This window comes from Lithobates pipiens, unplaced genomic scaffold (assembly GCF_037356315.1).
Source record: "Lithobates pipiens isolate NorthernLeopardFrog02 unplaced genomic scaffold, aLitPip1_a1.2 Scaffold_27, whole genome shotgun sequence".
NCBI lineage: Eukaryota > Metazoa > Chordata > Amphibia > Anura > Ranidae > Lithobates > Lithobates pipiens.
Window position 1 is genome coordinate 36,118,760 of NW_027507788.1, and position 27,495 is coordinate 36,146,254.

Genomic DNA, 27,495 nt, shown 5'->3' on the forward strand with positions numbered 1-27,495 from the left:
TCAGGTGAGCACTCCAGACTATTACTACAGAAAAGGGGTCGCTTTATCCTGATTGAACCACCATCTCTCAGATGAGCACTCCAGAGCATTACTCCAGAAAAGGAGTCGCTGAGCGATCGGCAGTGTTTGATCGATTGGTTCTTAGTGTAGAGGCGCCGAGGGGCAGATACAACATCCACCTAGGTAAGTATGGTACTGAAAAAAACACCCAGCATACAGGACAAGAGAAGTGGTACTGTGAAGAGTCCATGCATACAGAATAGGAACAGATACTGAGAATTATGCCCAGTATACCCACTCACTAAAATGACCATAGTACCGTTTAATTAAATATTAAATCTATCAGTTTCCAAGTCTGAAATGTGGCGGCTGGTATGAGGTGTGTGATGTCACAGTGAGCTGCAAATCGGTTCAAACCGGACTTCAGTTGTTTGAAAACGTTACTGTATTGGGAGCTGACCGAGTGACATTGTCAGATTGTGTCTCCTGCGAATATAAGTGTTTTTTATTAAAATATTTTGCTATCGTATTATTATTGTATATATTGCTATTATTATTATTATCTCTATTAAACATTTTTATTTTTTTCAGGTACACCGGCATCAGTCACCCCCACCATGCCATCATGACATCGGTCCCATGGAAGGTGATCCCGTCAGGAAGGCGGAGAGGCTCAAATTGCTCACAGAACAGCTTCGGAGGAGACAGGAGGAGGCAGAAAACCTGTCCCCCAAGACAGGTATGCTGAACAACAACCACAATAGTGTAACACCCTTCTTTCCAGGTGCCCTGAAAACATCATGGGGTATGCATACCAGTATCTATATTTTTTGTTATTTTCTGCTAAAAGTAGAAAATGCTTACAAAAAAATATACTTCAGACCATTACTACTGAAAAGGAGTCGCTTCATCCTGATTGAGCCACCACCTCTCAGGTGAGCACTCCAGACCATTACTACACTAAAGGAGTTGCTTTATCCTGATTGAACCACCACCTCTCAGGTGAGCACTCCAGACCACTACTACCGAAAAGGAGTTGCTTCATCCTGATTGAATCACCACCTCTCAGGTGAGCACTCCAGACCACTACTTCCGAAAAGGAGTCGCTTTATCCTGATTGAACCACCACCTCTCAGGTGAGCACTCCAGACCATTACTACCCTAAGGCTGGGTTCACACTGCTGCGGCTAGGAGACCCGGATGTGATTCGCAACGCACTGCAGTGCAAATCACATCCGATCTCTGTGCGATGCGAGATCAGCCATACAGATAGTATGGATGAATTCGCATCGCACCCGCCACAAACTCGCATAGGACCCTTTTTTTGGTCCGCAGCCGAATCGGATCGCATGGGTGTTCACACCATGCTATCCGATTCCTGTCCGAGTTTGCAGATCGCACTGCGATATGCGAACTGATCTGGGGGTGTCATTAAGGTTTCACTGACACTCCCAGCAGTCCGCATAGGGCAGTGTGAACTGCCGGTGGGAGGCATGCGATGCGGGAACCCACCGTGGATTCGCGGCGTTCCCGCATTGTTTCAGTGTGAACCCAGCCTAAAGGAGTTGCTTCATCCTGATTGAACCACCACCTCTCAGGTGAGCACTCCAGACCACTACTACCGAAAAGGAGTCGCTTCATCCTGATTGAATCACCACCTCTCAGGTGAGCACTCCACCACTACTTCCGAAAAGGAGTCGCTTCATCCTGATTCAACCACCACCTCTCAGGTGAGCACTCCAGACCATTACTACCGAAAGGGAGTCGCTTTATCCTGATTGAACCACCATCTCTCAGGTGAGCACTCCAGAGCATTACTCCAGAAAAGGAGTCGCTGAGCGATCGGCAGTGTTTGATCGATTGGTTCTCAGTGTAGAGGCGCCGAGGGGCAGATACAACATCCACCTAGGTAAGTATGGTACTGAAAAAAACACCCAGGATACATGACAAGAGAAGTGGTACTGTGGAGAGTCCATGCATACAGAATAAGAACAGATGCTGAGAATTATGCCCGGTATACCCAGTCACTAAAATGACCAGATTGTGTCTCCTGCGAATATAAGTGTTTTTTATTAAAATATTTTGCTATCGTATTATTATTGTATATATTGCTATTATTATTATTATCTCTATTAAACATTTTTATTTTTTTCAGGTACACCAGCATCAGTCACCACCACCATGCCATCATGACGTCGATCCCGTGGAAGGCGATCCCGTCAGGAAGGCGGAGAGGCTCAAATTGCTCACAGAACAACTTCAGAGGAGACAGGATGAGGCAGAAAACCGGAGCTGCTCTCCCCTGGAGACAGGTATGCTGAACAACACCCACAATAGTGTAACACCCTTCTTTCCAGGTGCCCTGAAAACATCATGGGGTATGCATACCAGTATCTATATTTTTTGTTATTTTCTGCTAAAAGTAGAAAATGCTTAGAAAAAAATATACTTCAGACCATTAATACTGAAAAGGAGTCTCTTCATCCTGATTGAGCCACCACCTCTCAGGTAAGCACTCCAGACATTACTACCGAAAATGAGTCGCTTCATCCTGATCGAACCACCACCTCTCAGGCGAGCACTCCAGACCATTACTACCGAAAAGGTGTCGCTTTATCCTGATTGAACCTCCACCTCTCAGGTGAGCACTCCAGACCATTACTAACAAAATGGAGTCGCTTTATCCTGATTGAACCACCACCTCTTAGGTGAGCACTCCAGACCACTACTACCGAAAAGGAGTCGTTTCATCCTGATTGAGCCATCACCTCTCAGGTGAGCACTCCAGACATTACTACCGAAAATGAGTCGCTTCATCCTGATCGAACCACCACCTCTCAGGCGAGCACTCCAGACCGTTACTACCGAAAAGGTGTCGCTTTATCCTGATTGAACCTCCACCTCTCAGGTGAGCACTCCAGACCATTACTAACAAAATGGAGTCGCTTTATCCTGATTGAACCACCACCTCTTAGGTGAGCACTCCAGACCACTACTACCGAAAAGGAGTCGTTTCATCCTGATTGAGCCATCACCTCTCAGGTGAGCACTCCAGAGCATTACTACAGAAAAGGAGTCACTTCATCCTGATTGGCCCACCATCTCTTAGGTGAGCACTCCAGATCATTACTACCGTAAAGGAGTTGCTTTATCCTGATTGAACCACCAACCACAAATCCCAACCACGACACTACCTGCCTGGAGTTTGCATGTTCTCCCTGTGCCTGCGTGGGTTTCCTCCGGGTACTCCGGTTTCCTCCCACAATCCAAAGACATGCAGGTAGGTTAATTGGCTTCTGTCCAAAATTGGCCCTGGTATATGAATGGGGACCTTGGATTGTGGGCTCCTTGAGGGTAGGGACCGATGTGAGTGTGCAATGTACAGGGATAGGGACAATTGTAATCACTCACTCAGGTTGAACTGGATGGACTAGTGTCTTTATTCAACCTTACTAACTATGTAACTATGTAATATATATATAAGAGGGCCAGTATGGTGGACCGTAATTATGGGAGGAGCCCGGAGGGTATATAATCAGACCACCCACAGCGGTCTCTGTCGGTTCCAGTGCAAGGTACTGCACATCAAGTGGCCGACTCTTCTCAGCTCCCTCTCGGTCGACTATCTGTGCGTCCAATCGCAGGTGCACTTCGGCTTCTTCATTCGTGGTCTTCGTCGGCGGTTCCCGCTCATGGTCGCAGATAAGTAGTATCCGAATATTTTCATATCATGTGCAAACTTGCTGCTTATCATGCTTACTATCCTGCACCCCTTTCGGAAAACCTACCTCTGAGTTGTTGACACTCATGTCCCGACATCTTTCGGCATAGGCATAGTACATTCGTAAATTCCTTCTACCAAACATACGATTCATTCATAGATCCAAGCCTCCGAGTCGCTGTCGGTCGTTATCACTCGCCATAGGCTTCACTGGTTATAAGATTCACTGTTCTCATCCTTTTTTGAGATAAACAGGTATTGTTTGTATGGGTTTCTGTGGCTGATTGAGGTGTAATTAAACCCACCTGATGTTTTTCCTGCACTTGACTAGCCTGGGGGGGATGGGTGGTTGATAGGCCTTTGGTTTCACAGTAAGGAATGGCATACACTCTACAACCAATTCGTATCAGATACTCCTTACTGCCAATTTATATCAGATTCATCTCATACATTTTTTAAGCTGATTCGTGTCAAATGCATTGCACAGGCTGACTCTGCCAACTCACTGCGTGTCCACGTAGTTGTACTTTCGAGATTGGTCGTATATATTCATCGATTGTCCCACGCTCGGACCGCTACACACTCGCTGTCACAGGTAGGACTTTGTTGTTACCGCTCTTCTAAACTCTAGTAGTTACGTTATCATGTTCGTTTTGCAAAAGTCGCACTTACGCCACCGTAAGTCTTTCTGTCATCTTTCATGTATTTCATGCTTTCTACCCAACGCGAGTTTACTCGAGCTGTTCACTTCACGGCGATGCGGTCAAATCCGACATTCAAGCCCCTTACTCACCTCGCATCTACGGCCAATTCGAATCTAGTTGCAACTTCGCTTCTATGTTTCGGATCCTCGGCAATCACAAAGCCCCTTCAACCGCCCCCACCATTTAGTTGATTCGAACCCAGCCATATCATCGGCAATACGGTCAGATCTGTCATACGAGCCCCGTAGTCACCTCACACTTATGGCCGATTCGAAATCTAGTCGCAACTTCCCTTCTATGTTTCGAATCCTTGGCAATCACAAGCCCCTTCAAACCACCATCACCATTTAATCGATTCAAACCCAGCCATATCATCGGCAATACGGGCAGATCTGTCATACGAGCCCTGTAGTCACCTCGCATCTACGGCCGATTCGAATCTAGTTGCAACTTCGCTTCTATGTTTCGGATCATTGGCAATCACCAGCCCCTTCAACCACCATCACAATTCAATCAATCCGAACCCAGCCATGTCCGCAGCTATACGGTCGGATCCCATATACGAGCCTCTCAGTCGCATCTACGGAGGATTCGAGTCTAAGTCGCAGCATCGGCGCAACGATTCCAGTCCTTGCCAAACGCAACTCTAACAACCAAGCCGAATCCTGTTGCATCACCGACTCAAATAAGTCAAATCTTTGCAGACTATTCCATAGCTATAACCCTGTTCAAACTAGTCACATCAACAGTACGAATTCAGCAGTACTTACGTTTGACTTTCTCAGTCTATCCATACATGATCATACACAATTTTCTCCACCAATTTGCTCAGTGTCGCGCACGGTCATTCCTACATAATCACATTTCCTCTATAACCTTTTCTTTCGACTTTCAACAAAGCCTCCTCATTCCTACACTCTTATAATTTAATTTATAGATTCAAATAAAGCTGCTTTCTTGCAAATCGCTGCAAGCATCTCTGCAATAGCTTAATACGGCCACTCATCTCCAGTAGCAACACAGCTGCTCACCTCATTCATCCATTCATTTATTCTCACCTCATAATTCAAATAAGGCCGCTTCCTTGCAATCGCTGCAAGCATTTCAGCAATTGGCTCAAACTGCCACTCATCGTCTCCAGTAGCAACACGGCTGCTCATCATTTTCCCTGTCGCTTTCCCCTTTTTAGGCCAGTTAGAACACCAGTTAGTCCACCCTGCACCAGGTTTGGACAGTATCTCCCAAAAAAAAAAAACCCATTGTCGAGGGCTTGCATCTTCACCAGGGGGCCAGCTTTGCAATCCCCCTTGTCAAAACAAATTCTCATGTCACCTTACTACAGGCTCCTAGTCAACTCAGTTCTCGACCCCAACCAGTCGACTTCACAACTAGTGCATAAAGTCAGGTGTTTAGTTCAATGGGATTCCCCCTTTCTCTTAAACACTCTTTCACTACATATGTATACTTCACGTACAGAATCTGACCTGCTCCTGAGGCGTTAGCAACTGTCACATACTTCTGTGCACTTCACTCTGTTTTCGAAGCACAAGCCTTCAATACGCAGACAAGGTCGCCTAATCTCCATACTTGCTGGCAGTGCAAGCATTAGTAGACCGAACCCACGTCAATTAACTACAGATCGCAACATTCCTACTTAGTATACCAGACTTCAGCTACCCACCCCAGTCCGCCCTGGGGCGCTCTGGTTCATTAGTCTGTGCCGAGCACAGACTGACACCCGAGCTATCGGTTACCTAGCCAGTCATCTCCTGGCTCACCTCGGTTGTCACGCATTCTTTTGAGTTTTCTAAAGTCACACTCAACAGCGCTCGAACGCAAACCAACTGTCACTATGGCTGTCGTTCCTTGTCCTATTCTTCTTGTTTCCTTCCGCCTTTCATCTTATCTACCCAAATGCAACTATCCCCTCCTACCTTTGCAACTTACCTCAAACATACGCACCCCCCCCTTGCTTTTAGTTGATGCCATGTCGCAGACGGTGAGGACTTTGCCTCAGCCCTGCCATCACCCTTTACGGGCTCAGCAAGCGGCGGTTTACAGTCTCACAAGAGCTTGGACCAATAAAAAAAAAATATATATATATATTTTTTAGCAGAACGGTGTCGCAGGAGTAAATCCTACCCTGCCGCAGCCAGGAAACCAAGCCTTTAGGCTACTGTTTCCACCGCCAGTGGCAGCCCTTCCAGGCACCACTTCAGTCTATCTTCTTTGCGACTACTCAGCTGCACTCCTGGGTAATCACACTGTCAACAGCAGTCGCCGAAGTCCAAGCAGAGTGACAGCCCTGGAGGTACGCCCAGCCGTGCCCCTACCAGCTCCAGTCACCACCGTCATTCCCGTACCTTCACTTACAGATACACCCAACTTCTGCACCATCGTCTTCCCTGCACACCTTGCCCTAGCAGGGCATCTAGGAGGACATCTTGGATGACAACGATGTTAACTTAGCATCCCTCCTCATAGCAGTACACAACTTGGCCTAGAACAAATCATATTCGCGGGGAGATGTCTCTGTCATCCTGAAGGCCAGAGACCCTTTACTTAATCGCAAGCTCACTGTCACAGAGTTTGTGCTGGCCATGGGGACAGTCAGAGACATGCTAGGCAAAGCAACCCCAACAGGAGGGTAGAATTGGACCCGTATCTGCATGCAGCAGGTCACAAGTACGTAGGGTGCCCATCCTTTGACTATCACCGCTCATTTTCAGCCAAGGCAGCAGCCAGACTCAAGGGGATCCTTTACCTCCCATCTTTTAGTGTTTCTCTTCCAGGTAAAGACCCTGACTAAATCCTTAAATTAAGATGTGCCAGCTATAGTAGATCTGCCCATGGGAGTCGAATTTCTCACAAATTGGAATGGCATGCCAATGTGTATTCCCTCAGCATCTCTCTTCATCTCAGGTAGTCATGGTCACCACAGCCTCCACAGGTCCTCGCCTCAATTTTGGCCAAATTGGGTTGATAGGGCCATGGCGGTCAGAAATCCTCTTGATTCCTGGGTTCAGTTAGTCCTCCTCTTTGTTCGACCTCTACCCCATTGTCGCAGCAGCTCAAGTCTGGTGCAACAACTGGGCAGGACAAACAGTGACGTTCGCCACAGACAACCAAGCCACAGCCAGTATTATGAATAAAGGAGGTCCTAGTAGCCTGCCATCGTGGCCTTCCTGCGCAGGCTGGTGCCACTATGCCCACAGCACCAATCTAACGTCCTATGTGTCCACATCCCAGACAAACGCAATAATCTGGCCGACGCACTACCCGTTAACTTTGCTTCGTTATTTTGCAGGAACCTGGAACCGACCCGACCATGTCTCTTATCCCACACTGGTCGTAGCTAACCTCGGATTCAAACAACACTTTCACGACGCTACCTGCCTTATTAATCTTTCACCATCTCACAACACCCTGAAGGCCTACCGTGCAGCCTAGAGGTTCTATGTCAGGTTACTAGCCTCAAACCCCAGAGCAATACCAAGAGTTCTCCATCACATCCTGGTCTTCATATTATGCCACCACACACAGTTGGCATTGTCACACAATACCTTAGACCCCACTCAGCTGACATCCAGTATTTCATCCCCTTATGAGATCCTAACAAACCGTCTTGTTTGCCGTCCATACGGTCAAGACCATGTTGTGTGGTATTCACAGGCAATGACCCCAAATCAGTATCAAACGGCTACCCGTCACCAGCGCCATATTCCGAGACGTGTCTTTCATCCTGTCACATTCCCCTTTGGTTAAATTCAGCCTGGTCGTTCAAGCAGCCATCTACCTGGCTTTCTACAGCTTCTTACGCCCCAGTGAATACTGTCACCATCCCAGTTGTAAAGTGTTACGTAGACGCCACCTCACATGCCATCAGACTTACTTCATCTTGCTCCTCAGGGTGTCCAAAACACAATAGTCCGGTCCAGGGGTTGACATCAAACCTTTCCAAACTCTCAAAGCCTGGTGCCCGTGTCCATCCTAGATCAATTTTTGGCCCATATGTTTGATCCCTCGCAGGACGGCCCATTACTACCGTTCCCGATTAGTACCCCAGGCAGCAACCAGTTCATTAGTCACGTCAGGTTCCTTTTAAGCAAATTAGGCCAGGACCTTGGTCATTTTCTTGGACATTCTTTCGCATTGGAGCAGCATCAGCAGCCTCACGAAATGGGGTCCCAGTCCACGCGATCAAAGATGGGCAGGCGGGAATCCACCTGCTTTACTCGATACATCTCCAATCCACAAGTGGAAATGTCCTGAGCCTTCAGCAACTTTGCCCGTAGTGTCTTGTTGTACATAAATTAATAATTACCTCCCTAAACCAAATCTTTTGCGGCCTTCTCTTGGCATATCGCCCAGCAGACCAGGGCTCACCGCCCAGCTCACCAGGGCTTACCTTACTGCAGACCAAGGGCACAATTCAGGTCTATTTTATGTTGTTAGTCTTGTGACGTGTTTATGTGTTCTTTCATATCTCTTACAGCGGAAGGCTCCGACCATAAATAAGAGGGCCAGTATGGTGGCCCGTAATTATGGGAGGAGCCCGGAGGGTATATAATCAGACCACCCACAGCGGTCTGTGTCGGTTCCAGTGCAAGGTACCCACCCACCCATTTCCCTTCTCAGAGTACTTCACTTAAAACACGTTTCTCTACAGAAACATCCATTTACTTTCTTAAGGTATGCGGCCTTCTCTTGGCATATCGCCCAGCAGACCAGGGCTCACCGCCCAGCTCACCAGGGCTTACCTTACAGCAGACCAAGTGCACAATTCAGGTCTATTTTATGTTGTTAGTCTTGTGATGTGTTTATGTGTTCTTTCATATCTCTTACAGCGGAGGGCTCCGACCATAAATATATATATATGCATAAATAACAATTTTTTGGGATTTATAGTATCACCTAGACTACTGCTCCATGTACACGGATGAGACCATTTGTTCCAAGGATCCAGAATGCACCTGGTGTCAGACGAGCTGCCAGACCCCTCAGCCTAACAAAATTGTATGATACCAGTTTTTTTCTTCCTTATGGTCTTTCACTTGTTTTGTTATTATTTGGTCACCTAATGCCATGTTATGAATTCTAGTGGTGGCATAATATATATGAGGCAAGTTGTATGATCTTCTGGAATTTTTGTTTGGACCAATGGATTACTTTCAATACGTATTTATTAAGTTAAATAAAAAAAGAAGTTGGGTAGCTCAGAAATGTTGGATCTATTAAAGCGAAAGTAAACCCAGTTTCAAAAAATGGTTAAAGAGGAAGTAAACCCTGATGGGTTTACTTCCTCTTTGTCTCCCTGCAAAGGTAAAGCATAATGGGCTACTATTCATCGCATAGTAGCCCATTATGTGTCACTTACCTGACACAGCAGCCAGTGAAGTCACCGCTGTCCCCTGTAGTCCATGTAGGTTTAGGAGATATTTCTTGGACCTACAGGTAAGCCTTAATCTAGGCTTGGTTTACAACCACTTTAAATTTCTGGCATATGCTGGGAATGTAACTGTCACATTGATTGTGCTCTCAACCAAACTGTCAAACCATCCAATGGCTGGTGTCATAACTGATCACTTGTGCAGCATCATGGCAGCTGAAGATTAAATAGAGGCCAAGATGGCAGCTTCCTTGGCTGAAAATGATAGGAGGGTTTATTTCCACTTTAAGGGCTCGTTCACGCCATAAGTGTGTGAAAACTGATGGGAGAACTGCGCATATTTCACTTGCAGAGACATCAGTTTACATCAGTTTTTATGCATGTTGACACCAGTTTTCAATGTGCATGTTATGTGACCTATTCACACCAATGTTGATGTCATGTCAGTTCTTTTCCCCTGCAGAAAACTGCATACACATTGCAGTTTCCTGTGCAGAAAAAATCCACACTGTGTGGTGTGAACAGGGCACAAAGAAAACCATTGTTTTGGTTTTTGTTGTGCCCTTGCAGAACGCATGCAGAAATGCTGTCTTTGTACCATGGTGTGAATGAGGCCTAAGTGCAAGTTTAAATAATGTAGAGTATTGAGTTTATTTTTTAATTTGATGCTGCCATTTGTCTGCTTTAACCACTTTCAGACCGGACCATTTTGCTGGTCAATGACCAGAGGTCTTTTTACAATTTGGCACTGCGCTGCTTTAACTGGTAATTGCGCAGTCATGCAATGTTGTACCCAAACGAAATTTGCGTCCTTTTCTTCCCACAAATAGAGCTTTCTTTTAAAGGTATTTGACTGACTCTGCGATTTTTATTTTTTGCGATATAAACGTAAAAAGACCGCAAATTTTGAAAAAAAATGATATTTTCTACATTTTGTTATTAGAAAAATCCAATAAACTCAATTTTAGTCATACATTTAGGCCAAAATGTATTCAGCCACATGTCTTTGGTAAAAAAAAAAGTCAATAATAGTATATTTATTGGTTTGCGCAAAAGTTGTCACATCTACAAACTAAGGTACATTTTCTGGAATTTACACAGCTTTTAGTTTATGACTGCCTATCTAATTTCTTGAGGTGCTAAAATGGCAGGGCAGTACAAAACCCCCCCAAATGACCCCATTTTGGAAAGTAGACACCCTAAGGAAATTGATAAGAGGCATGTTGAGCCCATTGAATATTTTATTTTTTTGCCTCAAGCGATTGAATAATGACAAAAAAAAAATATTTTTTTTTTTTTACACAAAGTTGTCACTAAATTATATATTGCTCACACATGCCATGGTTATATGTGGAATTGTACCCCAAAATACATTCTGCTGCTTCTCCTGAGTATGGGGATACCACATGTGGTCGACTTTTTGGAAGCCTAGCCGCGTACGGGGCCCCGAAAGCCAAGCACCGCCTTCAGGATTTCTAAGGGCATACATTTGTAATTTCACTCCTCACTACCTATCACAGTTTTGAAGGCCATAAAATGCCAAGATGGCACAAAACCCCCACAAATGACCCCATTTTAGAAAGTAGACACCCCAAGCTATTTGCTGAGAGGCATGTTGAGTCCATGGAATATTTTATATTTTGCCGCAAGTTGCGGGAAAATTACAAACTTTTATTTATTTTTATTTTTTTTCACAAAGTTGTCACTAAATGATATATTGCTCACGCATGCCATGGGCATATGTAAAATGACACCCCAAAATAAATTCTGCTGCTTCTCCTGAGTACGGGGATACCACATGTGTGGGATTTTTTGGGAGCCTAGCTGCGTACGGGGCCCCGAAAGCCAAGAACCGCCTTTAGGCTTTCTAAGGGCGTAAATTTTTGATTTCACGCCTCACTACCTATTACAGTTTTGAAGGCCATAAAATGCCAAGATGGCACAAAACCCCCATAAATGACCCCATTTTAGAAAGTAGACACCCCAAGCTATTTGCTGAGAGGCATGTTGAGTCCATGGAATATTTTATATTTTGCCACAAGTTGCGGGAAAATTACAAACTTTTTTTTTTTTTTTTTTCACAAAGTTGTCACTAAATGATATATTGCTCACACATGCCAGGGGCATATGTGAAATGACACCCCAAAATAAATTCTGCTGGTTCTCCTGAGTACGGGGATTCCACATGTGTGGGACTTTTTGGGAGCCTAGTCGCGTACGGGGCCCCGAAAACCAAGCACCGCCTTCAGGATTTCTAAGGGTGTAAATTTTTGATTTCACTCCTCACTACCTATCACAGTTTCGAAGGCCATAAAATGCCAAAATAGCACAAAACCCCCCAAAAAGTAGACACCCCAAGCTATTTGCCGAGAGGCATGGTGAGTATTTTGCAGCTCTCATTTGTTTTTGAAAATGAAGAAGAAAAAAATAATGTATATTTTTTTTCTTTTTTTCAATTTTCAAAACTTTGTGACAAAAATGAAGGTCTGCAAAATACTTACCATACCTCTCGGCAAATAGCTTGGGGTGCCTCCTTTCCAAAATGGGGTCACTTGGGGGGATTTTGTGCTATCTGGGCATTCCATGGCCTCCAAAACTGTGATAGGCAGTGAGGAATGAAATCAAAAATTTACACCCTTAGAAAGCCTGAAGGTGGTGCTTGGATTTTGGGGTACCGTACGCGGTTAGGCTCCCAAAAGGTCTCACACTTGTGGTATCCTCGTACTCAGGAGAAGCAACAGAATGTATTTTGGGGTGTAATTTTACATATAACCATGGCATGTTTGAGCAATATATCATTTAATGACAACTTTGTGCAAAAAAAAAAAATAATAATAATAATAATGTCTTTTTTCCACAACTTTTGTCAAAATATAAAATATTCCATGGACTCGACATGCCTCTCAGCAAATAGCTTGGGGTGTCTACTTTCTAAAATGGGGTCATTTGGGGAGGTTTTGAACTGTCCTGGCATTTTATGCACAACATTTAGAAGCTTATGTCACACATCACCCACTCTTCTAACCACTTGAAGAAAAAGCCCTTTCTGACACTTTTTGTTTACATGAAAAAATATTTTTTTTTGCAAGAAAATTACTTTGAACCCCCAAACATGAAGTGTTTTTTTAAAGCAAAAGCCCTACCGATTAAAATGGTGGGTGTTTCATTTTTTTTTTCACACAGTATTTGCGCAGCGATTTTTCAAACGCATTTTTGGGGGAAAAAACACACTTTTTTTATTTTAATGCACTAAAAATCACTATATTGCCCAAATGTTTGATGAAATAAAAAATATGATCTTAGGCGGAGTACATGGATACCAAACACGACATGCTTTAAAATTGCGCAGAAACGTGCAGCGGCGACAAACTACGTACATTTTTAAAAGCCTTTAAATGCCTTTACAGGTGTCCACTTTAGATTTACGGAGGAGGTCTACTGCTAAAATTAGTACCCTCGATCTGACCTTCGTGGTGATACCTCACATGCATGGTGCAATTGCTGTTTACATATGACACCAGACCAACGCTTGCGTTCGACGTTGCGCCTTTATTATTTATTTTGCTTTTTTATTTTATTTTTAAACTGTTCCTTTCATTTATATATATTTTTTTAATGATTTTTATTGTTATCTCAGGAAATGTAAATATCCCCTATGATTGCAATAGGTAGTGACAGGTACTCTTTTTTGAAAAAATTAGGGTCTATCAGACCCTAGATCTCTCCTCTGTCCTCAAAGCATCTGACCACACCAAGATCGGTGTGATAAAATGCTTTCCCAATTTCCCAATGGCGCTGTTTACATCCCGCAAAATCTAAGTCATGAAATGCTCGTAGCTTCCGGTGTCTTAGGCCATAGAGATGATTGGAGCCATTCTGGTCTCTGATCAGCTCTATGGTCAGCTGGCGGAACCACCGGCTGCATTCTCAGGTTCCCTGTTGGGACAGGAGAGCCTGAGAAAACCATGGAAGATGGTGCGGGGGGGGGCATTCCCTCCCACTGCTTGTAAAAGTAGTCTAGAGGCTAATTAGCCGCTAGGATTGCTTTTACGTAAAAGCCGACCGCTGGCTGAAAAGAATGATACCAAGATGATACCTAAACCTGCAGGCATCATTCTGGTATAAGCACTCAAAGTCCAGCAACATACCAGTATGTTGCTGGAACTGGTTGGGCATATATTGTAATTTTTTTTTCATGCAGCCTGTGGGCTGAACGAAAAAAAAATATTGATCGGTGGGTATGCCCACCATTAGAATACCTCCCTTCATCCACCCACTTCTAATGGTGGGCATACATGCCCCATTTATATATGCCGAAGCATGGGGGCATCCTCCCGCAAAAGGTAGGAGCAGATCGCTCCTACACCCCTTATGCCCCCATGCTTCGGCATATATGCTCTTTTTTAACTGTGGTGGTGAAATCACCTCTGACAGTGCTGGAGTTGCGGCTTTACGTATCGTGAGAGCAAACGCTGTTGCTGTCAAGATAAATAAATCCACGCTACAGCTGAATGGCGTACCTGAAAACAAAAAATGGTTAACAATAAAACATTGCAGAATAGAATACAGTACAAAGGAGCAGAACAATAGAGAGAGAATAGAGAGAGAGAGAACAATAAAACGACAACTATTTTTGTTTTTTTTATTTTATATTTTTTTTGTTTTTTTCCTTTTTTTTTATTTTTTTAAACACTTTTTTATGTAACTTTAACACTTCTGTTGTAACGTTTCCAGTGGTTTGGGTCTCTCAAAATGCGATGGCATCTTGGGAGACCCTGTGAACGTGTGCCTAGCCTGTGCAATGCTGTACCCTACTCTAAAACTCAACTAGTTCATGGTAGCGTTCAAAACATTCACCAATGCAAAGACCAGGATTGTCAGGACAGCGGGGACAATAACGACGGGTGTCACTCCTATATCCGCGCTTTCTGCAGACACAACATTTTCTTTGGGGGGCTCGTTGGGTAGGGGTACTCGGGATGACATAAGAATAATGCCTCTCATGCAGCCGGCTTACTGCATCTGGTTGGGGAACGTGAGGTGGAGCACCGCCTGGATACTGAAGGGCTCTGACGATATCCTCCTGGAATTTAAGGAAGGATCCAGTCCGTCCTGAAGCTTTGTGTAGCACATAAGCATTCAGTATAGCCAATTGGAATAAATAAACAGACACTTTTTTGTACCAGCGTCTGGCCTTACGGCAACTAGATACGGCGCCAACAACTGGTCATTGAGGTCCACCCCTCCCATATTTTGGTTATATTTGTGGACACAGAGGGATTTCTCCACAATACCAGTCGCCGTAGGAATTTGAACCGTTGTGTCTGCATGAAGGGAGGTAAGAACGAAAACATTCTTATTATCCCTCCACTTCATAGCGAGCAAATTATTACTGCGCAAGCAGGCTCTCTCCCCCAGCCTAAGACGGGACTCTACAAGCCGCTGGGGAAAGCCCCGGCTATTAGGTCGCACGGTGCCACATGCTCCAATCTGCTGATCAAACAAGTGACTAAACAGTGGCACGCTTGTGTAATAATTGTCCACGTACAAGTGGTACCCCTTTCCGAATAAGGGTGACACCATGTCCCACTATCTTGCCAGCGCTTCCTATGTAGTCAGGGCAGTTCTCCGGCTCTACGTGACTATCTTTACCCTCATAAACCATAAAACTACGTGTATAGCCTGTGGCCCTGTCACAGAGCTTATACATCTTGACCCCGTATCTGGAACGCTTGTTGGGAACGTATTGTTTGAATGACAAGCGACCAGAAAACCTTAATCAGGGACTCGTCAACGCAGACAACTTGATGGGGAGTAAACAAGTCTGCAAAACGTTGGTTGAAGTGGTTTATGAGGGGCCGAATTTTGTAGAGCCGATCGTATTCAGGGTCTCCATGAGGACGACAGAGTTCATTGTCGCTGAAGTGCATGAACCGCAAAATCTGCTCGTATCGTGCCCTGGACATGGAAGCAGAGAACACGCGCATATGGTGAATTGGGTCAGTGGACCAATATGACCGCAACTCACTCTTTTTGGTTATGCCCATGTTGAGGGAGAGGCCCAGAAAGATTTTAAATTCGGAAACCGTAACTGGTTTCCATTGTCTGGCAAGGGCGGACTGGGGAATAGTGGCGATGTGTTGACCAGCGTACAAATTGGTTTGGTCCACAATAGATCTATAGAGATCTTCGGTGAAAAACAGTGAGTAAAAGTCAAGTGTCGTAAAATCAACTGTTTCCACGTTAATGCCAGGTTGGCCAGTGAATGGGGGAAGTACGGGTTCTGCAGAAGTGGTGGGCACCCAATTAGGATTGGCGAATTCTGCAGGAAGGGCACTATGGGTACGACGGGCCTGTCTTTGTCTTTGTCTTGGTGGCAGCGGGACACTACTTGTGCTTGCCACCTCGCCAGCTTGAACTACACTTATGGGACTCGCCACGTCACCACGTGTTACTGCAGTGCTGGATGTACGTCCAGGGTGTACTAGGCCGCTGGTGCTTGCCAGTTCACCAGAAGGATGAGCGGGTCTAGTACGTCTCTGCTCCATACGAGTGACCTGCGGTTCCTCCACCTAAACAGAAAACATTCGGGATCGGGTACACCTGCCCTTAACAGGGACCTCATCTCCGTCGCCAGAGATATCTGTCATGGAGCCGCTGTCCTCTACAGGATCGTATTCTGAGCCTGAATCTGACAGATGAGTGACGTCCTCTTCACTATCTGTCATGCTCAGAAACGTGTAGGCCTCTTCACTAGTGTACCTTCGCTTTGCCATTTTGGGCTCTAAATTTAGGGGTACACTAGTGAGACTCACAGGTAAAAAAGCACCTAGCCTGTCAGCGACTGTTTCAAAACGCTACAAAAAAAACTGTTAGCGATCACAGGGATCAGGCCTGACTCTGCGAACGCTGCAGTTATGTGTGTTGTCTTTTGTAAGTGACAGTGATCGATCGATACTGCACTTGGGTGGGCTGGGCTGGGCTGGGCTTGGCGGAGGGGCTAAACGCAGGTGCTAGCAGGTATCTGGGCTGATCCCGCTAACAATGCGTTTTGGGAAACCTAAAATGCTGGCAACGCTAATATAAATCTGATCAGATACTATATTACTAAGGGTGGTGTATGCTTTGAGCGTGCGTGTTAGCGGTACTGGCACTAACCTGACGCTGCCTGGGGCGACGCAGACCTTATCTGACCCTCAAACTTATATCACCCGCCGGGTGATCAGGGGGTTAAACCTTTATTAGGTAATAAATGGCGGGTGCCCTGAAACAAAAAAACAAAAAAAACTAACCAACCAGCGTCACCTGTAACAGTTATATGGTGATCACTGGTGAAAGGGTTAACTAGGGGGCAATCAGGGGGCTTTATGCGGTAGTATATGGGGGTCCCTGACGCTATAAAAAGCTGCGGCGAACCAAAATACTTACCTGCCTAACTAGCGTCACCTGTGACACTAATACAGCGATAAGAAAAACGATCGCTTATTAGTGACACTGGCGACGGGGGGTGATCACGGGGTTAAACCTTTATTGGGGGGGGTTAGGGGGGTACCCTAGAGCTAAAGGGGGCTAACCCTAACTGCCCTAACAGTTATTACAGTCACAAATGACACCAATGCAATAATAATAAAAAAAAAAATGCAATTGGTGTCACTGTGACTGGGGGTGCAGGGGTGATTGAGTGGGTGATCGGGGGGTGAAGGGGGGTGAAAAGTGTGCCTGGCGTGTTCTACTGTTAGTGTAGTGTTAGGTGCAACTCACCGATCCTCTCTCCTCGGTGCCGGAACGAAAAAGTCCGACACGAGGAGAGATTACATCACTTCCTCTGCCTGTGTTTACATTACAGGAGAGGAAGTGATGTAATGCTGCACTTCCATTCGTCAGGAGCGATCGCGAGGGGGTGGCCATGAATGAATGGCCGCCCCCTCATCCCGGATCGCTCCTGAACGGATACCGACCGCCGCTGGCACCGGGGGGGCCCGATCAGGCCCCCCACCCGCGGGAAGGCAGGGACGTACATGTACGCCCATATGCCTGCCCGTGCCATTCTGTCGACGTACATCGTCGTGCGGCGGTCGGCAAGTGGTTAATCAAAACTTAGTCAAGTGAGCAATGATCAATTAAACGTTTCAGTTGCCTCAATCAGTGGAGGCCAGTGTGGAATAAAGGAATCCTAGATTGGATTTTGGATTACATCTTGATGCAAGTGTAGTGGTTGTATGAACCTTACTATATTTATCTTTGCCCTAATCTGTGTCTGTTTTTTTGGCAGTGCCCAGACAAGAGCTGCCTAGGTCTGGCGAGACTCCTCTCTGATTGTCAATCATGTCTGGCGTTCAGCTCCAACCTGACCACCTTCTCCCATGTCCCACGCTCCTTTGGCTGGTGTGTGCAGAATGAAACCTGTATGCCAGTTTCAGGTACTGTCTTTTCTTGTGTGGGATTTCCTGTGTTGCTGTCTGTTTTTAATTGTACCTAACTTTTTTTTCCATCAGAACGTTCAAACTGTCGTGTAGGTCAGATTTCAGGCACGTATGGTTGGTGGGGCACCCATAACACCTTCATCACTTCTCTGGATGATTGCTGAGTCAACAACTTCTTGCCTGGACTTCACCTAATCACCTATCAGCAGCCACGCAACGAGTCTCAGCCTGACCGGGTAACAGCAATGATCTCATAGCTCTATGATGTGTGGTGATTTGTGGTGCGTGCAGGAAAAAATTTATAATCTGCATTTACTGTAAATCGTGGAATTGCGGATTGGTCCACGACCATCTCTATGCTCCTGGGAGGGCGGAAGTGATGTCACTTCCAACGCTGGCGGATTTAAAGCAGAGACCAATGGTTTTTTTCGGGTTTTTTTGCTGTCATGCTTTACAGGGTAGAGGAGATATCTGGGGTCTTATTGACCTGTCATGCCTTAGGCATATTACAAGGGATGTTTACATTTCTTCTAATAGTAATAAAAGTAATAAATAAAAAAAATGTAAGAGAGTGTAAAAATATAAAATGAGAATAAAATAAATAAAAATAATGAAAACATTTTATTAAAGCACCCCTGTCCCCTCGTGCTTGCACGCAGAAGAAAATGCATACGTAGGTCTTGCCCGCAGGTGTAAACGACATTCAGACCATGCATGTAAGGTATTGCTTTGAACAGTAGAGCAAGAGCAATAATTCTAGCACTAGACCTCCTCTGTAACTCTAAACTGGTAACCTGTAAACAAATTGAAAGCGTCGCCTATGGAGAGTTTTACGTACTGTAGTTTTGTGCCATTCCACGAATGTGCACAATTCCAAAGCGTGGCATGTTTGGTATCTATTCAGTTGGTGTAACATCATCTTTTATATTTTACTAAAATTGGCTTATCTATGCATTAAAGGGGTTGTAAACCCTTTGTGTTTTTTTACCCTAATGCATCCTATGCATTAAGGTGAAAAAAGACCTGGCAGCCCCCCATTTTACTTACCTGGGCCCTGTATTTCTGTCGGCAGAGACGCTTTCTCCCTCTCTCCATGGGGTCCCTGCTCTTGTTTGGATAGAATGATAGCAGTGCAGCCATTGGCTCCTGCTGCTGTGAATCAAATCCAGTGACGTGGATTTGCTAGAAAATTACTTAGAACACCCCAACATTTTTATATATATCTATATCTACATATATATCTATCTATCTATACAGTGCCTTGCAAAAGTATTTCAACCTTTTGCCACATTTCAGGCTTCAAACATAAAGATACAACATTTTAATTTTTTGTGAAGAATCACCAACAAGTGGGACACAATTGTGAAGTGGAATGAAATCTATTGTTTTTTTTTTAACTTTTTTAACTAATAAAAAAATGAAAAGTGGGGCGTGCAAAATTATTCGGCCCCCTTGCGTTAATACTTTGTAGAGCCACCTTTTGCTGCGATTACAGCTGCAAGTCGCTTGGGGTATGTCTCTATCAGTTTTGCACATCGAGAGACTGAAATTCTTGCCCATTCTTCCTTGCAAAACAGCTCGAGCTCAGTGAGGTTGGATGGAGAGCGTTTGTGAACAGCAGTTTTCAGCTCTTTCCACAGATTCTCGATTGGATTCAGGTCTGGACTTTGACTTGGCCATTCTAACACCTGGATACGTTTATTTGTGAACCATTCTTTTGTAGATTTTGCTGTATGTTTGGGATCATTGTCTTGTTGGAAGATAAATCTCTGTCCCAGTTTCAGGTCTTTTGCAGACTCCAACAGGTTATCATCCAGAATGGTCCTGTATTTGGCTGCATCCATCTTCCCCTCAATTTTAACCATCTTCCCTGTCCCTGCTGAAGAAAAGCAGGCCCAAACCATGATGCTGCCACCACCATGTTTGACAGTGGGGATGGTGTGTTGAGGGTGATGAGCTGTGTTGCTTTTACGCCAAACATATCGTTTTGCATTGTGGGCAAAAAGTTAAATTTTGGTTTTATCTGACCAGAGCACCTTCTTCCACATGTTTGGTGTGTCTCCCAGGTGGCTTGTGGCAAACTTTAGACGAGACGTTTTATGGATATCTTTGAGAAATGGCTTTCTTCTTGCCACTCTTCCATAAAGGCCAGATTTGTGCAGTGTACGACTGATTGTTGTCCTATGGACAGACTCTCCCACCTCAGCTGTAGTTCTCTGCAGTTCATCCAGAGTGATCATGGGCCTCTTGGCTGCATCTCTGATCAGTCTTCTCCTTGTCTGAGCTGAAAGTTTAGAGGGATGGCCAGGTCTTGGTAGATTTGCAGTGGTCTGATACTCCTTCCATTTCAAAATGATCGCTTGCACAGTGCTCCTTGGGATGTTTAAAGCTTGGGAAATCTTTTTGTATCCAAATCTGGCTTTAAACTTCTCCACAACAGTATTACGGACCTGCCTGGTGTGTTCCTTGGTCTTCATGATGCTCTCTGCGCTTTCAACAGAACCCTGAGACTATCACAGAGCAGGTGCATTTATACAGAGACTTGATTACACACAGGTGGATTCTATTTATCACCATCAGTCATTTAGGACAACATTGGATCATTCAGAGATCCTCGCTGAACTTCTGGAGTGAGTTTGCTGTACTGAAAGTAAAGGGGCCGAATAATTTTGCACGCACCACTTTTCAGTTTTTTGTTTGCTAAAAAAGTTTAAATTTTCCAATAGATTTCGTTCCACTTCACAATTGTGTCCCACTTGTTGGTGATTCTTCACAAAAAATTAAAATTTTATATCTTTATGTTTGAAGCCTGAAATGTGGCAAAAGATTGAAAAGTTCAAGGGGGCCGAATACATTCGCAAGGCACTGTAAATGCAGATTATACATTTTTTCCTGCACGCACCACAAATCACCACACATCATAGAGCTATGAGATCATTGCTGTTACCCGGTCAGGCTGAGACTCGTTGCGTGGCTGCTGATAGGTGATTAGGTGAAGTCCAGGCAAGAAGTTGTTGACTCAACAATCATCCAGAGAAGTGATGAAGGTGTTATGGGTGCCCCACCAACCATACGTGCCTGAAATCTGACCTACACGACAGTTTGAACGTTCTGATGGAAAAAAATAAGTTAGGTACAATTAAAAACAGACAGCAACACAGGTGGTGTATATACAGTGCCTTGCGAAAGTATTCGCCCCCCCCTTGAACTTTTCAACCTTTTGCCACATTTCAGGCTTCAAACATAAAGATATAAATTTTTAATTTTTTGTGAAGAATCACCAACAAGTGGGACACAATTGTGAAGTGGAACGAAATCTATTGGATATTTTAAACTTTTTTAGCAAATAAAAAACTGAAAAGTGGTGCGTGCAAAATTATTCGGCCCCTTTACTTTCAGTGCAGCAAACTCACTCCAGAAGTTCAGCGAGGATCTCTGAATGATCCAATGTTGTCCTAAATGACTGATGGTGATAAATAGAACCCACCTGTGTGTAATCAAGTCTCTGTATAAATGCATCTGCTCTGTGATAGTCTCAGGGTTCTGTTGAAAGCGCAGAGAGCATCATGAAGACCAAGGAACACACCAGGCAGGTCCCTAATACTGTTGTGGAGAAGTTTAAAGCCGGATTTGGATACAAAAAGATTTCTCAAGCTTTAAACATCCCAAGGAGCACTGTGCAAGCGATCATTTTGAAATGGAAGGAGTATCAGACCACTGCAAATCTACCAAGACCTGGCCGTCCCTCTAAACTTTCAGCTCAGACAAGGAGAAGACTGATCAGAGATGCAGCCAAGAGGCCCATGATCACTCTAGATGGACTGCAGAGAACTACAGCTGAGGTGGGAGAGTCTGTCCATAGGACAACAATCAGTCATACACTGCACAAATCTGGCCTTTATGGAAGAGTGGCAAGAAGAAAGCCATTTCTCAAAGATATCCATAAAACGTCTCGTCTAAAGTTTGCCACAAGCCACCTGGGAGACACACCAAACATGTGGAAGAAGGTGCTCTGGTCAGATGAAACCAAAATCGAACTTTTTGCCCACAATGCAAAACGATATGTTTAGCGTAAAAGCAACACAGCTCATCACCCCCAACACACCATCCCCACTGTCAAACATGGTGGTGGCAGCATCATTGTTTGGGCCTGCTTTTCTTCAGCAGGGACAGGGAAGATGGTTAAAATTGAGGGGAAGGTGGATGCAGCCAAATACAGGACCATTCTGGATGAAAACCTGTTGGAGTCTGCAAAAGACCTGAAACCGGGACGGAGATTTATCTTCCAACAAGACAATGATCCTAAACATACAGCAAAATCTACAAAGGAATGGTTCACAAATAAACGTATCCAGGTGTTAGAATGGCCAAGTCAAAGTCCAGACCTGAATCCAATCGATAATCTGTGGAAAGAGCTGAAAACTGCTGTTCACAAACGCTCTCCATCCAACCTCACTGAGCTCGAGCTGTTTTGCAAGGAAGAATGGGCAAGAATTTCAGTCTCTCGATGTGCAAAACTGATAGAGACATACCCCAAGCGACTTGCAGCCCCACTTTTCATTTTTTTATTAGTTAAAAAAGTTTCAAAAATCCAATAGATTTCGTTCCACTTCACAATTGTGTCCCACTTGTTGGTGATTCTTCACAAAAAAAAAATGTATATCTTTATGTTTGAAGCCTGAAATGTGGCAAAAGGTTGAAAAGTTCAAGGGGGCCGAATACTTTCGCAAGGCACTAATATATATATATATATATATATATATATATATATATATATATATATATATATATATATATATATTTTTTTTTTTTTTTAGACACCCTAGAGAATAAAATGGCGATCGTTGCAATACTTTGTCATACTGGTCTTACAAGCACAATTTTTTTGGGGGAAAAAAATACACTTTTTTGAATTAAAAATTAAGGCAACAGTAAAGTTAGCCCAATTTGTTTGGCTCCAAGTAAATTGCTACTCAACATGTCACGCTTCAAAATTGCATCCGCTCGTGGAATGGCGACAAACTTTTACCCTTAAAAATCTCCATAGGCAATGTTTCATAAATTCTACAGGTTGAATGTTTAGAGTTACAGAAGAGGTCTAGGGCTAGAATTATTGCTCTCACTCTACCGAACACGGCAATCCTTTACATGTGTGGTTTGAACACTGTTTTCATATGCGGGCGCAACTTATTTTTCTTTTTCTTATTTATTTTACTTTTTATTTTGACACTGTCCTTTAAAAAAATAAATACATTTGGGTCACTTTTATTCTTATTACAAGGAATGTAGACATCCCTTGTAATAGAAAAAAAAGCATGACAGGACCTCCTAAATGTACATTTACACAAAAATGCAGTAAAAAAATAAAAAAATACATTTTACCTTTAAGACCATTGGGCGGAAGTGACTGTTGACATCGCTTCCGCCATCCAATGGTGTGGGGTTGAGAAAAAGAATAAGAAAAAGAAAAATAAGTTGAGCCCGCATATGTATGAAATTCATGTGGTGCCTTTCCTGAGTTTTGAATGGATGTTACTCAAGACTCAGGAAGAGAAGAGTGTAGAGGTGCGTGGGGTCTTGTGACATCACGACTCCGCCCACTGAGCTCCGGCAAAGAGACCCACCTACCGTTTCCAGAGTTTTGTGGGGCTCCTACTGCTGAAGGGAGTGACATTTGCAAGGTAGGGATGCATGCAGGCGTGTGTGTGTATATATATATATATATTTATAATATCTATTTATTTATAATTAGTTAATGCTGTGCCATTAGTTTATACTGGGTGAGTGGTGGGTTTACATCCACTTTAAAGGGATTGTAAAGTAAACTTTTTTTTTTTTTTTAAATAACAAACATGTTATACTCGGCGGCTGTCTCTGCTTCCTCCCGCAGGTACTTCTCACGTTCATGCGAGCTCCCTCGCATGGTGAGAAGCATCTGCGGGCGCACTCCCGTGATACAGCCGGCGGCTACAGCCGCTCGCTGTATCACATGGTCCCGACCCCGGCGCTCCACGTCAGTGGATGTGATTGACAGCAGTGTGAGCCAATGGCTGCGCTGCTTTCCATCCATCCACTCCAGCCGATCAGCGGCCACACTGAGCGGTGAAGAGGGCGGCGGGGGCGAGCGCGGGATTTTCGAGGGGTGAGGTTAGTAAAACGGGAAGGTTGGGGGTGCAGGCAGTGTCAGATGTTTTTCTCCTTAATGCATAGAATTCATTAAGGTGAAAAAACATTTACCTTTACAACCCCTTTAACCTCCTCCCACCCGCCCTATAGCCGAATGACAGCCTTAGAGCGGGCGGGTTCATTCGCCTGGCCGTCCCTGGACGGCCTGGTGTTTACTTCCGCAATGCGCGCCGCCGGGGGCACGCATCGCGGAAGTATTGTATTCGCCGTGTCTCCCGGAGACAGGCAAATACAGATCGCCGTGAACAGCCAATCAAAGCGGCCGTTCACAGCGCGATCGCAGCTGCCAATGGGAGATGATCTCATATGTAAACATATGAGATCATCTCCCATTGCCGTGTCTCTCCCTCCTCACACAGAGACAGCGTGTGAGGAGGGAGAGCGATCTGTGTGTCAGCCCCAGTGCCAGTGTCAGCCCCAGTGCCATGTGTCAGCCCCAGTGCCAGTGCCAGTGCCAGTGTCAGCCCCAGTGCCAGTGCCATCTGTCAGCCCAGTGCCATCTGCCAGTAGTGCCAGTGCCGCCAGTGCCACCTGCCAGCGCCAGCGCCTGCCGTCAGCCCCAGTGCCGTCAGCCCCAGTGCCGCCAGCGCCAGTGCCGCCAGCACCAGTGCCACCTGCCAGCGCCAGTGCCACCTGCCAGCGCTACCTGCCAGCCCCAGTGCCACCCGTCAGCCCCAGTGCCGCCCGTCAGCCCCAGTGCCGTCCGTCAGCCCCAGTGCCGTCAGTGCCGTCAGCCCCAGTGCCGCCAGTGCCGTCAGCCCCAGTGCCACCTGCCAGCACCAGTGCCACCTGCCAGTGCCATCCGTCAGCCCCAGTGCCGTCAGCCCCAGTGCCGTCAGCCCCAGTGCCATCAGCCCCAGTGCCGTCAGTGCCGCCAGTGCCAGTGCCACCTGCCAGTGCCACCTGCCAGCGCCAGTGCCACCTGCCAGTGCCATCCGTCAGCCCCAGTGCCAGTGCCGCCAGTGCCACCTGCCAGTGCCACCTGCCACCACCAGTGCCGCCAGTGCCAGTGCCACTTGCTAGTGCCACCTGCCACCTGCCAGTGCCACCTGCCAGCGCCAGTGCCACCTGCCAGCGCCAGTTCCATCCGTCAGCCCCAGTGCCGCCAGCCCCAGTGCCGCCAGCCCCAGTGCCACGTGCCAGTGCTACGTGCCAGTGCCACCTGCCAGTGCCAGTGCCACCTGCCAGTGCCACCTGCCAGCGCCAGTGCCACCTGCCAGCGCCAGTGCCATCCGTCAGCCCCAGTGCCGCCAGCCCCAGTGCCGCCAGCCCCAGTGCCACCTGCCAGCGCCACCTGCCAGCGCCAGTGCCATCTGCCAGCTGCAGTGCCATCTGCCAGCCCCATTTGCCAGAGCAATTAGCCAGAGCAAATAGCCAGCACCATCTGCCAGTGCCAGCCCCAGTGCCAGCCCCAGCCCCATCTGCCAGCGACATCTGCCAGCCCCATCTGCCAGCCCCATCTGCCTCCAGTGCCATCTGCCTCCAGTGCCACCTGTCAGTGCCACGTGTCGTCAGTGCCACGTGGGGTCACTTTGTGGGCATTTCCATTGTCCTGGTGCTCCAGGGCCTTCAAAACTGTAATAGGTGGTTGAGAAATGAAATGTGTAATTTATGCTCCTAGAACGCCTGATGGTGCTATTTCAATATTGGGCCTCTGTATGTGGCCAGGCTGTGTAAAAGTCTCACACATTTGGTATCGTAATACTCAGAAGGAGTAGCAGAACGTATTTTGGGGTGTCATTTGTGGTATACACATGCCATGTGAGAGAAATAACCTATTACATTGAAAATTTTGTGAGAACAAAAAAATCTTCATTTTGCAAAGAATTGTGGGAAAAAGATGACAACATCAAAAACCTCACCATGCATCTTAGTAAAAACCTTGGAATGTCTACTTTCAAAAAAGGGGTCATTTGGGGGGTATTTGTACTTTCCTGACTTGTTCGGGTCGCAAGAAATGAGATAGGCCACCAGTACATCAGGTGTGATCAATTTTGTGCGATTCGCACCACAGCTTGTAGACTCTCTAACTTTCACAAAGACCAAATAATATCCACAAATTTGGGTTATTTTTACCAAAGATATGTAGCAGTATAAATTGTGGCCAAAATGTATGAAAAAAAAATTATAATTTGCAAAATTTTATCACAGAAACAAAGAAATATGCGTTTTTTTTTCAAAATTTTCGGTCTTTTTTCATTTATAGCGCAAAAAATAAAAACCCCAGAGGTGATCAAATACCACCAAAAGAAAGCTCTATTTGTGGGAAAAAAAGGACACAAAATTCATTTGGGTACAGTGTTACATGACTGAGTAATTGTCATTCAAAGTGTGAGAGCACCAAAAGCTGAAAATTGGTCTGGTCAGGAAGGGTGTTTAAGTGCCCAGTAAGCAAGTGGTTAAGGATCTAAATTTCTGTTTACACTTTTAGAATGCATGTATGGAGGCATCATATTCAGAAGCAAGTCAAATTAATAAAAAGTGAGTGCTTTTGAGATGCTTTTGTCCTAGCATTTTTTTTTTGTATGTAGAAGAGAAGCAGCATGGATGTAAGCAAAGCTATAAACTGAACTAAAGTCCTGCTGTAAAAAATAGAAAGGAGCTAGAGTTTTTTGGCAGAAGAGACATACAAAATTGTTTTCATACAAAAAAAAGAACTTTGCCTTGTACGCCTTGGAGTTTTTGTTTTCCCTGTGCACTGTGGAATGTACATCCCAACTCATTCTTAACATGCCGAGAATAGATCAAGGTTCTGCAGATTATGTAAATCCTGTGTGAATGTGTAGAAGTCACATTGTCAGTGGCCATCCAATGGCTTCTCCTTGGCCACTTTGAGTTGCCACGTGGAATGTGTCGTTTAGCTAATGCTTCTTGCTATAAGTTAAGTTTCATCAAGGTAAAAGCCTGTTTTACTTTTTGCAGGTGTCAATTGTGCGCAGTACAACCATTACATTAAGTCCCAGCACAGAGATGGATGTTTCTCTGGTGTATAAAGGATTCATATACCCCATGCTGAGCACAGGCTCCTCCCCTGAGCGTGTCTCCATTTGGGCTCGCTTTCAGGGTACCGCC

General features: G+C 45.3%; 1 protein-coding gene across 2 annotated transcripts; it reads left to right on the plus strand.

Annotated features, from left to right (window-relative positions):
* The first annotated feature begins 594 nt into the window (after positions 1-594).
* LOC143933170 (uncharacterized) lies at positions 595-27,495 on the plus strand. 2 transcript variants are annotated; one of them, XM_077456104.1, is made up of 5 exons: positions 595-739; positions 2,156-2,312; positions 18,087-18,234; positions 18,310-18,473; positions 27,346-27,495. In XM_077456104.1, exons 1-3 carry the CDS (start codon positions 626-628, stop codon positions 18,128-18,130), a joined length of 315 nt encoding a protein of 104 aa, XP_077312230.1. In that variant the 5' UTR covers positions 595-625; the 3' UTR covers positions 18,131-18,234; positions 18,310-18,473; positions 27,346-27,495. The 2 variants fall into 2 exon arrangements, 1 of the variants encoding a protein (XP_077312230.1); XR_013263021.1 differs by lacking the exons at positions 595-739; positions 2,156-2,312 and adding an exon at positions 9,334-9,441.